The following is a 12,617-nucleotide window of genomic DNA, read 5'->3' on the forward strand; positions in this document are numbered from 1 at the left end:
CTAGGAGGCTGGGGAGGGAAGAGAGAGTCCAGGGCTGCCCAGGAGAAGGGCCAGGTGAATCTACCAAAAGCAGGTTACTTACAGCACTGCGATCCTCCCCCGCCTGCCTAACCTCTTCCTTCCCCTTCACACAAGGGCAGGTTGGAGGGACGGACCTGGGACCAGGCCCACGCCGGCCCCGGGCTCTTGCAAAGGGCGCCCACTCCTGTCCTCGCCGACAGAGCTCTTGCTACCTCGGCACGGCTGGCTCGGAGCCCCCTGAGGCGAGCGCCTGGTGAGCGATCGGAAAGACACTTTCCCCTTGCAGGGACGGGTCCGCCCGCTCCGGCCCGGATCACTTTCCCCACCTATTGCAAGGGCGGAGGCTTATCCGCCCGGTCCCGGGGCTTGCGACACGGCCACCCTCGGGAGTCCCGACAGACACGGCCGGACCTGGTGGGGAAGTCATCCACACGTACTTACTGGCCACCTGGATCCCGCTAACGGTCTCTCCTAAAGAGAAGGGACGTTAGGGTGAGATTTAGTGGCACTCGCACCAGAAGGGTGGGAGTGATGTGTAGGAAGATATATTCTCCCACAGTAACCTCTCCCCCTCCATCCCCGGCTCTCCTTGTCCCCCTTTCTCCTCCCCCACGTGTCTGTCCGGCTGGGTTCAGCAGAGCTGGCTGTGGGCAGCCCCTTGGCGGAGGTTGTGTGAATGGAGGATCGGCGTGGCTGACTCCTCCTCCCCTGCAAGCGCCTCTATTTGAGCTTTGCAAAGTTGAGGACGGGCAAGCATCCGAAGTTAGGCGTGCGAGGAGGCTGTGCCCCCCTTGCACAGACAGACAGACGGACACACGCGCAGGCAGGCAGACACGCGGACGCACAGGCACACGCACACACGGCCCTGCCCGGCCCTGCGCTGGGAGCGGGTGCAGCCCCGGAGGCGATCCTGGAGAACAACCTTTCCCTGTCGCTGTTGCCAGCTCCCGCCGGGCTGGACCCGGGGAGCTCCGTGCCGGATCAAACCTCTCCCAAAGGGCTGAGCTCGCCAGCCTGGTGCCTGCAGCCGGAGCCGGCCTCCGGCTTGGCGGGCAGAGGCCAGGTGTCCTGGAACAAGTACGGCCCGGGGACAGACTGGATGCCTGGCGGCAGGCAGAAGGTCTGCGAGCAGATGAGCTCCGATGTCCGCGACCTCAACGCGCTGCTGCCCTCCGTGCCCTCTCTGCCGGGCAACAGCAACTGCACCATGCCGGTGAGCAGCGCGGCGCAGTGGGCTCCCGTCCTGGACTTCCCCCCGGGGGCCTCCTACGGCTCGCTGGGGGCGCATTCCTTCATCAAGCAAGAGCCGAGCTGGAACGGGTCGGACCCGCACGAGGAGCAATACTTGAGCGCCTTCACCGTCCACTTTTCCGGTCAGTTCACGGGCACGGCCGGGGCTTGCCGCTATGGGCCCTTCGGCGCCCCGCCGCCCAGCCAGCCGCCCTCCGGCCAGGCGAGGATGTTCCCCAACGCTCCCTACCTGCCCAACTGCCTGGAGAGCCAGCAAGCGATCCGCAACCAGGGTAAGGGCAGAGCTGCCGGGCTCGGGGGGCAGCCCTCGGAGACCCCGCTTGGCCGGGCCGGGGAGCGCTGAATGTAAGCACCGAGCTCAGCCTTTCTCCGCAGGGGCCGAGCAGGGTTAAGCGAGACAGCCCTTCCGTGCGTCCTTTCCTTCCCTGGGCGGTAGCCACTTCACTCCGAGGGGGCTGTAGAAGCCACGACTTGCTCGCCCGCAGCCCGCTGCTCTGCCAGGCAGGCTGGACCCCCCGGGCCTTCCCCGGGTCGGAGCAGCCTCTCGCCTGGTTGTTCGGGCTGGGGATGGCACCGGTGCTGGAGTGGATGTGAGGCTGGTGCCCCAAGACAATTCCCTCAGCAAGTCTATGCGGGGGTGGGAAGAGGGTGTACCTCCAAACCCCATCCCGAATCCGAAAACCGCTGTCCTCACGTTAGTGCTTTCAAGTCCTTTAGAGAATTATGCACTGAATGCCCCAGGCCGTGATTTATCTTCATCATCCCCGTGGCCGAAATCGACTGCGCTGTCGCTCGCGGCGGCTGAGAAATTCCCGTGGGCTGCAGGGCAGGGCGATGGATGGGTCATTCCCTGACTGTGGCCCCGGGATCACCGTCTAGTCGTTTTTCTTCCCGTGGCTGCAGTACAAATATCTGCGGGTGCAAGGGGAGGAGGAGGAGGAAGGAAAGGGGGACAGCTTGCGGAGAGCTTGGCCGGGGCCTTTTGGGTCTGTTTCCCTCTCCTTCAGCTGCCCCAGGGTCGTCTGACCGAGGGGGGTCGGGCCTTCGCGCCTGCAGGCGGAGGGAAGCACGGCGAAGGGCCGGAGCGGAGGCCTAGGCTGTGTGTCAGCCGAGGCCGGCGAGGCGGCCCGGGGCGACGTTTGCAGTGCGGAGAGGTAACGGCGACCGTGGGGAAGTGTTTGTTCAGCTGCACGGCCGAATACGGGCCTCCTTCGGGCAGTGCATCCCTGTGCCACCGCTCCGCTGCCTTCGTTTCCAGGCCCCGCTGGCCGCCCGGCGCCTGGCTCACAGTTAATGTGAGGAACCGCAGAGCGGGGCTCCGGGGTCTTGCCGCCGAGACCGGCTGAGGAGATGAGCAGCAGCCCTGGCACTCCACGACAGAGTCGGCCTCGCCGGGTTGGCGGCGGGGCGCCGGAGCCTCTGCGTACCCTGCGGGGCTCTGAGATCCGCTCGGGAGCGTCCTGTGATCGCGCCAACACAGAGCGCGGTGGATCAGGGAGCTCTGCCGGGGAAATCTTTGACATATGAAAGGATTTTAGATATCGCAGAGGATTTTAATGGCTGGGCAGAAATAGCTACGGGAAGGTGCAGAGGAGGGTAATGGAATAGCTCGGCCCTGGGTGTGTGTGCGCGGGTAGGAGAGGGAAAAAATACCTGCCACCCCGCCCCATCCTGTAGCCTGAGTTTAACCACCCCAGAGAGAAACAGAGCCTTTAACGCGCCACTGAGCCGGTGCTCCGATTTACTTGGTCCCCAGCTCTCTGCGGGAGGCGCTCGGTCTGCGGCTCAAGGTCCCGCACACAGACCCCTTTGCGTGCCCGGGAGCCGGGGCCCAGTGGCCGTACACTTCTTTGCACCTCCCGGGCCCGGTCGGTTGGATCGAGACCCTGCGAGAGTGGAGTCCCGCTCCTCCCGTGATTCGCCGGGCCTGGGGGCTCCGCTAAGTTCGGGGCTGCTCCCCGCATGAACAGCGCCGCTGCTTAGCCATAGTTATGTTCGGCGGCAACACGCAGCGAACTCCTTCGGCAAGGAGGAATTCGGCAAAGAGCGTTTGATTTCCTTTTTTATGTGTGTGCGTATGGATAAAGTGTTCTTCCTTTGGATCTCCTCAAGGCTGAACTCCTGGGTTGTTTCTTTTAAGCCGGTTGCTCCGACCGTGGGAAAGATGCTACCTTGGCTCTGCGGTAACACTTCTGCCAAGTCTGGAGTGGTGTGGGGGTTAGGGAACCAAAGCTTTGAAACCTCTGCCCAGTTTTCCTCTCCTCGTTCGCCTGTCTCTTTCATCCAGCTGGGCTCCTCCAACAAATGGACGCCTCCAGTTCTCCACCAGATGTACAACTTTCAATTATTTTCAGCACATCTTAATCAGGACTGTCTCTGATAACGCCCTAATTAAAGAGACCTCACTATCGGCAGCTCGGTTCAGAACTCTACTTTCTTATCACATTCCTGAAGCTTTGGGTCAGGCAACACCGGAAAACGCGGCCAAAACCTCGTTCTGCTCCGAGCTGAGTTTTGAAGGTCACCGAAAGTCTGCGCCGGGCCAGAAGTAACGTGGAAAGTGTTAGCGCTTGCTGAAAGTTAAAAAAGAATCAGGAAAACGGCGAAAAGGGAGTTGAGGGTTGAGGCTCTACTCTGAGGGCTAAGGGAGGAGATAAGGAGCGAGAAGCAGCTGTGGGATGGGAGCCCTTGAGGTACCGGTCTGTCATCGCTGCCGCAGCGAGGCAGAGCTGGGCTCCTGGGGCGAGGGGATGTGGGACAAGACAGCCCCACATCTACCCCAGCCCCGCAGCCTCAGCGCCGGCTTACATTCCTCGCGAAGGGGAATGTTTCAAAGGATTATTTCTTCCTCCCTCATTCCCTCATCCCCCACCCCTCGTTGCCCCTGTCGTTGCTCCCTCGCAAGGTTAATGAAGTTCTGTAATGTCGCTAGATCCAGGCTGTCTGCAAAGAGAATGAAATCGAGAAGCAACAGTTGCACCGCTTTTTTGCCTCTCCTCTTCCCCCCCCCGTGATATATATCCATAGATCGGCGGTTGCGATGCAGACCCCAGCACCCGGGACCCAAGGGAGCTGAGAGGGGAGACTGAAAACAGCCCAGGAGTGGACTGACAAAATCCTTCCCGGCCACACGCCACATCCCGACGGGCAGGGAGGGTGTGCCCCGGCTGGATAAGTGGGGTTCGGGGGGACGAGCAGGGCTGCGTTTGGTTTCTTTTCCCAGCCCGGGCAGGAATTTTTGGTTTGTTGTTTTGGAAGAATGACTCTGAGAGGAGCTCGGCTCTCGGGGTAAACGCTGATGAGCCGAGAAGCCTCCGAGATAATATTACTTTGTAATTACTTTTTTAGCTGAGTTGTTTAGCCAGCTCCAAGTCATTAATGAGAGCTGGTGTCCAAACACCTGATTTACGGTTTGGTGTTGGCCCGGGGTCAGCAGAGGTGGGTGCTTTCCATCTAAATCTGCTCGGTGTAGGAAACAAAACAAGCTGTTTATTATTTGGGAGAGTAATTTTCGCTGAAAGAAGGAGTTTTATTTTTGCATGTAACATTCCGCCTTATTGCAGACTCTTCAGAAAGCGGCCTTAAAAAAAAAGAGAAGATTAAAGGGTAACTTCTAAATTGGAAACGGCAGAGGAGTACACTGAGCAGATGGGAACCTTCCTCTTTAATATGAGCATCAATTAATGAAAACATCCTTTTTATTACCGAAGCCAATCTGTTCTCTTTAAACACGGACGAGACTTCCGACTTTCCGCCCGTCGGAGAGGGCTTCCCGGCGCGCCACTCTCCACCGCGCGGGGGTTCCATCGGGGTCCATGGTGATCCCACCGGGCTTCCACCGCTGCGGCTCGGCCCGGTCCGCAGCCTTGCAAAGTTCAGGTGCTGGGAGATGAACGGAGGGACACTCGTTGTCGTTTTTCTCATGGTGGGCGGGCAGCAGCACCGGGGGAGATGAGCGTCTCTCTCGACGCCCGCCCGAGGAGGCTTGGCGGGAGGAAGGGGGGACTGTCAGCCGAGCGAACCCAAGGCACGTCCTAACCCCTCAATGCTCGCTCCCTCGGCAGGTTACAGCACCGTGGCGTTTGACGGGACCCCCAGCTATGGCCACACGCCGTCGCACCACGCCGCCCAGTTTACAAACCACTCCTTCAAACACGAGGACCCCATCAGCCAGCAGCCTTCGCTAGGTAATGTCAGCCCCGCGGTGGCCCGGCCCGCAGGGCAATCCGGTGTCATGCCGCTGTCTCACTGCAGTGCTGTCGCGGAGCTAGAGCTGCCCAGGCCCGGGGGACGGAGCCCTGCAGCCCCCTCCGTAGCGCGGGGTTGACTCTGTGCCGCTCTCTCCGCAGGGGAACAGCAGTACTCGGTGCCTGCTCCTGTGTACGGCTGTCACACCCCCACCGACAGCTGCACTGGCAGCCAAGCCTTGCTCCTCCGGACCCCTTACAACAGGTACCTTGCCTTGCCTTCTCCTGCGCGAGTCGTGGTCTCCTCCCTGCGTGCCGTCCCAACAGCTTTCTCCTTCCGTCAATGAAACAGATCTGGGGTTTCCTTTCTCAAAAGAAACAAAGATTCACGCGTTAAAAACAAACACCGACCCAAAACAAATCCCCACAAAACAAAAAAGGACACTGCGCCTCCCACCCTGAGCCACATCATGTCTCAGAGCTTTACGGGGCCTCCTACCCACCCCGGGCCAGGGTTTGCCGGGGTCCGTGGCCTCTCGGCGTGGGCACTACATCAAGCCCCCCGGGGGTCGGGCACTAGGCTACCGGTTCGGGGATCCTCGCTCCGGCGGCAGGTACTGACTGCCTTCGGAAAGCGGGAGCCGGGCTGCCCCGCCTGTGTTCTCTCTTCATCCGCGCCGGGGGGAAACGCCCGGGGTAGCCCAAACGCTGCTCCAGGGCATCTCTCACTGCCCGGGCCAGACGGGGGCTCTGCAACTGCCCTTGGCTTACGCTGCACAGTGGGGATAGCCCGCTCAGGCCACGGGATCCCTGCTCCTTCACCCACTCCACCCTGGGATTCTCCCAGCCGCTCTTCCTCCAGGCCGGGAAGATGTGAGAGCGCTCGCTGGTGAGCAGCAGCGATGGACAGAGAGTGGTACAGGCAATTAAAAAGCAGCCGCGTCCAGGGGCTTCGGCTTGCAGAGCAAGAGCTCTTCCGATGGCTCCCAGGAGCCACGGGGAATGACCTGCAGGGAGGTTATTTATTGAAAACGGGACAATAAACCCGTCGGGTTTCCCTGCGGGGAGAAAGGTGCGCTTGGAGCCTTGCTGCAGGCGCTAGCGCTCCCGGCCAGTAGACGGGTCCCTTGAAGCATGGCTTCCCGCTCTCTTCGGTCTGGCATGGGGGCTGCGAGTGTCTCTCGCGGTTTTACAATGTGTTTAGTGACCAAAGAAGTTCCCCAAAAATTATTCTTCAACTTTTTGTGAACTTGGAGCCAGTCCCGTAGCTCGGCGTTGCTAAGTGACCCTCGCATACAAAACAATGTGCCTCCGTGAAGGAAGCGGCGAGCGGCTCCTCTTGTAGGCCGGTTATATCATCTCTGATTAATCAACACTGGATGTGGGACAACAAAATTGTCACTTCCAGAAGCCACTTTGCTAATGAACTTGAGCTGACGTCAAGGGAAGGAGGGAATGAGGTAATGAAGGAAGGAAAGAAGCCTATCCAGAGAGATTAGCTTGCCGAATAATTGGCCGGGGGAGCTCCTGCGCTGGAACGGCAGAGATTGCTCGGGGAAATCTATAAATAAGGTTTGCAGGGGCGCTTGGGCTGGCCGCTCCCCCGCCCCTTCGGCCCTTGCCCAGCTCCCGTGTCGGGGCTCCCGGCTGCCGCGGCACCTCGGGCGCTGTCCCCTGCGGCGTTTGTACTTTCAGCTGTGCGGGCCCCGTTCCGGCACGTGTGATTCCGATAGAAAAGCGCTGCTTGTGCCGAGAGCTCCCTCCTCCGTGTGTATGTCCGTCGGTGGCGTCAGAGGGGGGGAAAAGCATCGCCCCCGGGCCGCCGCCTCCCGCCTAGGGCTCCTGCATCCCAGCACGAACGGGCAGAGCGGCGATACCGGAACGGTTTCTGCCCGACCTTGGCCTTGGTCTGCTCCCCTCCCTTGGTGGTTTGCTACTTCCTTCGGTAGGATAAGGGTTTAAGCCCTTAAATCTCACACCTGCACCGTGTGGAGGGCAGCTCCCGTTACACAGAGCTTCAGCACTGAAGCCCGAGCACAGGGTGACTCCCTTATCCCCTTCCGCATACATTCAGAAGCATCTTGAAAAACGGTGTTCCTACTACAAGTGCACTTCCTAGGAAGTGATATCGAGAAAGGAGACTAGCAGTTAAGGTGCAGAAACGGACGCGACTCCTTAGCCACTTCTCCAGCGGCCTGAAAACCGACCTCCTGTGTTAATACACATATATTGATTTGGCCAAACCGTTATTATTTTTTAAAAGACTGTACTTATTCCGTACCCATTCTCTGAAGTTTTCCCTCGCTTTTCGCCGTTCAGGCCGTTTGCCAGCTCTGCTTCGACAGTGGATGGCTCGGTGGCCGCGTCTGAACGGCGAGGCCGGCAGGGATGAATGGGATAGGGATGCGGACGGCACTGCTGCGCGGGGTGCGCAGGGGATGGTGCTAACTCCCGGCGTGACGCCCCTGTCCCTCCTTTCACCGGCTAAGGACGGCAGCCGTCGCCGCTCGCTTTTAGCAGTGTGGCGAGCTCGGGAACCGGAGGTGTTTGGAACCCGAGGTGCTGCCTCTTTCCGCGGCGGGATGCAACAGGCGGTGTTCACCCTGTACCAGCCTCCTCGGGTAGCTCACGGGAGTCCTTTGAGATCCCTATCCACCCCATTGTGGCAGAGGCTTGGAGTTCGCCGGCTCCCGCAGGGCCATTCCTCCCATATCCCCGTCTCCCTGATGAGCCAACCCGAGGAGACGAGGGAGGGACCCATCTCCTCGTGATGTTCTTTCTTCCCCCTCCTCGTCGCCCCACCGCTGCAAGGGACCGCCGCGAAGCCTGCCTGCTTCCCCGCCAGGGAGTAACGTGGGTGAGCGGCAGGGTCCTTGGGCCGGGGTAGCAGGCGGTAACCTAGGGCTGGAGAGCTTTTACTTTCCCCCATATCCAGGCAAAAGCGCTCGGGAAGGGAGCAGCTTGAAAGACGGTTAAATGATCGTAATTCTTTTACTAGGAAGGAAAAGTGTCTCCGAAATCTCTCGTCTCGGCAACTACTTGCTCTCGGTTTATAATGCAGTCCGCTCCTCTGCCAAGGAGCGCTGCGGCGTTGGTTGATAGCTGGATACGGATGACAAACCCGCGCAGATTGCAAGTGTGCATTAGATGACTAGCGTTTGTGGGACTATTAAAACGGTGATGTGAACTTTTCTACCTCGCGCTGTTTAATGTAGTAAACATGCTCGATGTTGAAAATTTACTGTGAGTCACACAAAGACTTTAGAAGTGGAGGAGTCTCGGTACAGATTATAGCTCTTTCTGTGCAGAGGTCAAGAACTCGGTAATACTGCAATGCAGGCCAAAACAAACTCTATATGATCTACTACTGGTTTCCTTTTGAGTTCCCTTTTTGCTCAGCGTTGACTTCCTTTTATTCCACTCCAATTTACATTAATCCCCGTTGCAGAAATGCCCCCCCCCCCCCCCCCCCCCCCCCCCCTTCCTCTCGTTTCTCTTTAAAAGGATCTCTGTAATGAAAATGTTATTTTTAGTGTCTTCTCTGTGGCCGTTTGGAGGGCCAAGGATTCAGATTGGAATTGGGGCAGGCGGATCCCTGGGGACACCGCTTTCCTTCTCATCATTCAAACTTCGTCCGAAGACGAGATTTCGAGAGGAGCAGTTAATTCCGTGAGATGATCTCACGGTACTGTCAATAACAAAGCATGTCGAGGCGTAAATGGAGACAGGGATGTCCTGCTTTCTGTCCCGTGCTAGATGTGAGATGTTTAGCCCCGATGGCCCCGGGCATGGTTTACAGCTACTGCTTGGGCTATCCAGGTTTTTTGAGGTGTAAACCTCGGAGGGCCGTGTGCTCAGCATCTCCACAGAAAACAGATCTCTCCCCTTGGCCACTGCGGGCAGCAGAGCTGGCACCGGTCCCCTCTGCACCCGGGTGAGGGGTATGGGGATGCCCCTCTGGGGACACCCAAGTGCCAGGGCACATCCCACCCGGGGCGTGCCGAAAGGCCCCAGCGCATCCCGCAGGGCCACAGGTCAAACCTCTCCTTCTCCCCAGCCTGAAGAGCGCCTCGCCCGGCCCTGGCGCCAGGGGGGGTCTAAGCGAGGCTGGCGTGGGGTCTGAACCGGCAGCTTACTGCGCCGGCACTAGCTCCTCCGACTGCTGCCTCACCGCAACTGCCGCGGGCGGCCGGGGAGGGCCGAGGGCTGCGGGTCTTTCCTGAGGCCACCCGAGCCGGAGGGACCGAGTGCGACAGAGCAGGGTTCGGCCGCCCCGGGCGCCTCCAAAGGCTGCAGCCAGCCCAGGCTCCGCCGCTGAGCTGCCATCGGAGCTGTAGACCCAGGGGCAAACCGGGCAGAGCGTGCGTTAGACGGGGCGGGGTGAGCAGCGGCTTCCCCTCGCCACTGGACAGGCGCTGGTTTCGGAGCTGTGCGGTGCGGTTCGGTTCGGTTCGGACGCCGTCACCCGAAGGCGGCAATGCAATACAGTGGCTGCGAGGTCGTGACAAGATGAATAAGTGTATTGCTTTATGAAAAAGCAAAGGAGGGGGAAAAGTGGATATTGTGGAGGAGGCTCTTATAAATGGACTGTCAAGCGAAAGAAAGTTAAAGGGAAATCTCCTGCTGTAAATGCATCGGGCGGGCACTTCTAATAAAAATCAGGGTCCTGGAGGAATTAATTACAGCAGCATTACAGGAAGAATTTGTGGAATTGCAAAACGTGGTTGGCACAGACCAGCACGGGTTGCTATTGCGAATGGGGAAACTGCAGGAGAGTTGAACAATTCCTGGGCTGATATGCGGGACATTGTAGTAGCATAATAGCACTTCAGACACACGGATGAATAATAGCGTCCAGTGATACTGACAAATGATATTGTGCATACTTCGAGATTGAAGTCACTTAATTTGTTTTTATATGCAAAAGCTTCCCACTGGAATCTGACTTTTTTAGGTCGCTTCTACCTGCCATGAAGAAAAAAAAAATAAGGGGAAAGAAAATATCTTTCTCTACTACCAGAGTGACAGAAATTCGCCGCGTAAGGCCAGCGAGCGGAGATGTCATTAATCAACCTATGGGGAGACCTGCATGGGCCGCGGGCCGCCGTTCCGGGAGCGCTCCCAGAGTCCGCCGCGGGCAGGGCGCGGAGCTGGGCCCCCCGAACAGCGGCCACGGCCCCTGCTCGGCAACGGGGGCTCCGCTGGGCTCCTGCTGCCCGCGTTTGGAACGCGCCCTCTCCAGCGGCGAGCTCCGCTTATCGCCCAGCCACTCCATTTTTCTCCGGCTTGTCAAGCCCCTCTGTGTAGCAACATCCATCAGGAGTCACGATAGCTGTTCCGCTCCATTAGCCGCGTGGTCCCTCTCCCTCCCGGTTACACCCGCTAACGGAGCTGCCCCTTTCGAAAAGATAACCAACGCCGCGAGCCAGCCGGGCCGCCGGTAGTCGTTTTATCCATTTCAATATGTCAATATCCGGTACGGCTTTTCTGCAAGGAAAATTTGTATGTCCCCACTCCCATCTATTTCCAAATCAACAGGATTGCTGATCCAAAGAGGCTTCTCTAGCCGCAGCCATTCTTTTCTTCTCTGTTTCCTTTTATTTTATTTTTTAAATTCACAATACATCGATAAAATGAATTATATAAAATATATTAACTTTCTGCTATTATATACTGAAAACCAATAACAAAATGTTGCTGTCTTGGCAAATTGGTTTTTATTTGACCGATGTGACGTTAGTTCTAATTTTCTGTACTTTCGCAACAGTGACAATTTGTACCAAATGACCTCGCAGCTTGAGTGCATGACATGGAATCAAATGAACTTGGGATCCACGCTGAAGGGGTAAGGTGTTCTATTCCTTTTTAATCTCTTGCCCTCGCATAGCTGTGTTGCTGAGCTAACTCCATCTTTTATTTCACAACCTGGATCCGATCACTAGCATGAAGAGCTACGGACAGTCCCGGCAGGGGCGCACCCCCTGGCCCGAGTGACTGCGGTTTTCAGAAACGGGAAGTGGGGCGTTGGGGTGCTGCCTGGTCCAGGGTTACGAAGTGAAGCCATAGGTACGAGCGAGCTGTTTTGCTCTGCCACGGGGCTCCACTGGGGCAGGGCCGGTCCCCGATGGGACAGCAGAGGCCCCTCCGTGCTCTCCTCGTCGAGTTGTCGCCTGTTCCTACCATCCCTCTTCCCTTTCCCTCCCTTCGCCAGGCCCTGCGTCCTGTGTCCCGGCCCTGCCGCCTCCCGGCTTCCTTCCTCCAGGCCATTGTCGCCCTCCCACCTGCCGGGAAGAGGCTCCGGCCCGCCTCCCCCGCGGGGCTTCCTGCCTCTGGGCGGGCAGGAAAGGCCCCGAGGCGCCGCGGGGCCCCGCCGGGGTGGCGGCAGCGGGGCCGGGGGGAACCGTGCTACGGGCTGCCCCAGCCTACCGCTGCCCCGGGCCCGGCGCTGAGGCCACGGCGTGGTGCTGGGGAGGACAGGGAAGGGGTCAGCAGGGCGGCAAAGAGCTCTCGGGCCGGGGCTGGGGCCGCTTCGCTCGGCAGCCGGTGCCCGGTGCCTCCAGTAACCCTGGCGCTAGGGGAGCGCGAGAGAGGACCGAGCTGGTCTGGTGCGCTACCGAATCTTCACCTTGGTTCATCTACCATGAGCAAAAGCCACCTTTTGTCCTTAGCCAAGGTAAAGCCAAAGATTGCCTGCTCTGCTCCGAGTAGGTAATTGGCCTTGAGCCCCTCTACCAAAGGTAGGTATCACCAACTTGCTGTGAGATCTCAGTGTCTAAGTGGTGCAGCCTCAAGTGTACAACAGGAGAGGTCTAGAAAAGCCTGTACAGACCTATGCTTTCATGTAGTTATCCTTAAACATGGAATGCTGCTTCAAGATGGAGTTGGTGTACCATGCTGTAGTGTGATAAAGGAAAAAATATTATGGGTCTGCTTGTAGTTCATTCACAAATGCTCCTTGAAGGTTAGAGGGAGAAGATAGTGGCATATTAAACTGTCTGTATTTAAATGAATGGGAGAATTAAGCCTGCAGAGCTCTCTCAAGGAGCCCTCTGGTCAGAGAAGATCCCAAAGTCCTTCAGCTGTGTACAGTTCAGTGTCTTTGTTGCCAATCCTCTCTTTTTAAAGTTTATTTCCTACTTTATTTTTTCCAAAAGTTTT

At 58.2% G+C, this 12,617-nt stretch overlaps 1 protein-coding gene across 4 annotated transcripts in view; it reads left to right on the top strand.

Moving 5' to 3' along the window:
- The first annotated feature begins 857 nt into the window (after positions 1–857).
- The window catches only part of WT1 (WT1 transcription factor), a 33,078-nt gene continuing 21,318 nt past the window's right edge, over positions 858–12,617 (top strand). For 2 of the 4 annotated variants that reach the window (XM_057410976.1, XM_057410977.1), the window contains exons 1-4: positions 862–1,544; positions 5,337–5,459; positions 5,622–5,724; positions 11,227–11,304. In XM_057410976.1, coding sequence (XP_057266959.1) covers positions 1,121–1,544; positions 5,337–5,459; positions 5,622–5,724; positions 11,227–11,304 — 728 coding nt within the window. In that variant the 5' untranslated portion in view covers positions 862–1,120. Of the gene's footprint in view, positions 1,545–4,504; positions 5,146–5,336; positions 5,460–5,621; positions 5,725–11,226; positions 11,305–12,617 lie in introns of those variants that run through there. The other 2 variants (XR_008972351.1, XM_057410978.1) reach the window with 2 other exon arrangements.

The sequence above is a fragment of the Pezoporus wallicus genome, unplaced genomic scaffold, assembly GCF_028554395.1.
Source record: "Pezoporus wallicus isolate ANWC-B61680 ecotype Strahan unplaced genomic scaffold, APGP_CSIRO_Pwel_v1 contig_5958, whole genome shotgun sequence".
Classification (NCBI taxonomy): Eukaryota; Metazoa; Chordata; class Aves; order Psittaciformes; family Psittacidae; genus Pezoporus; species Pezoporus wallicus.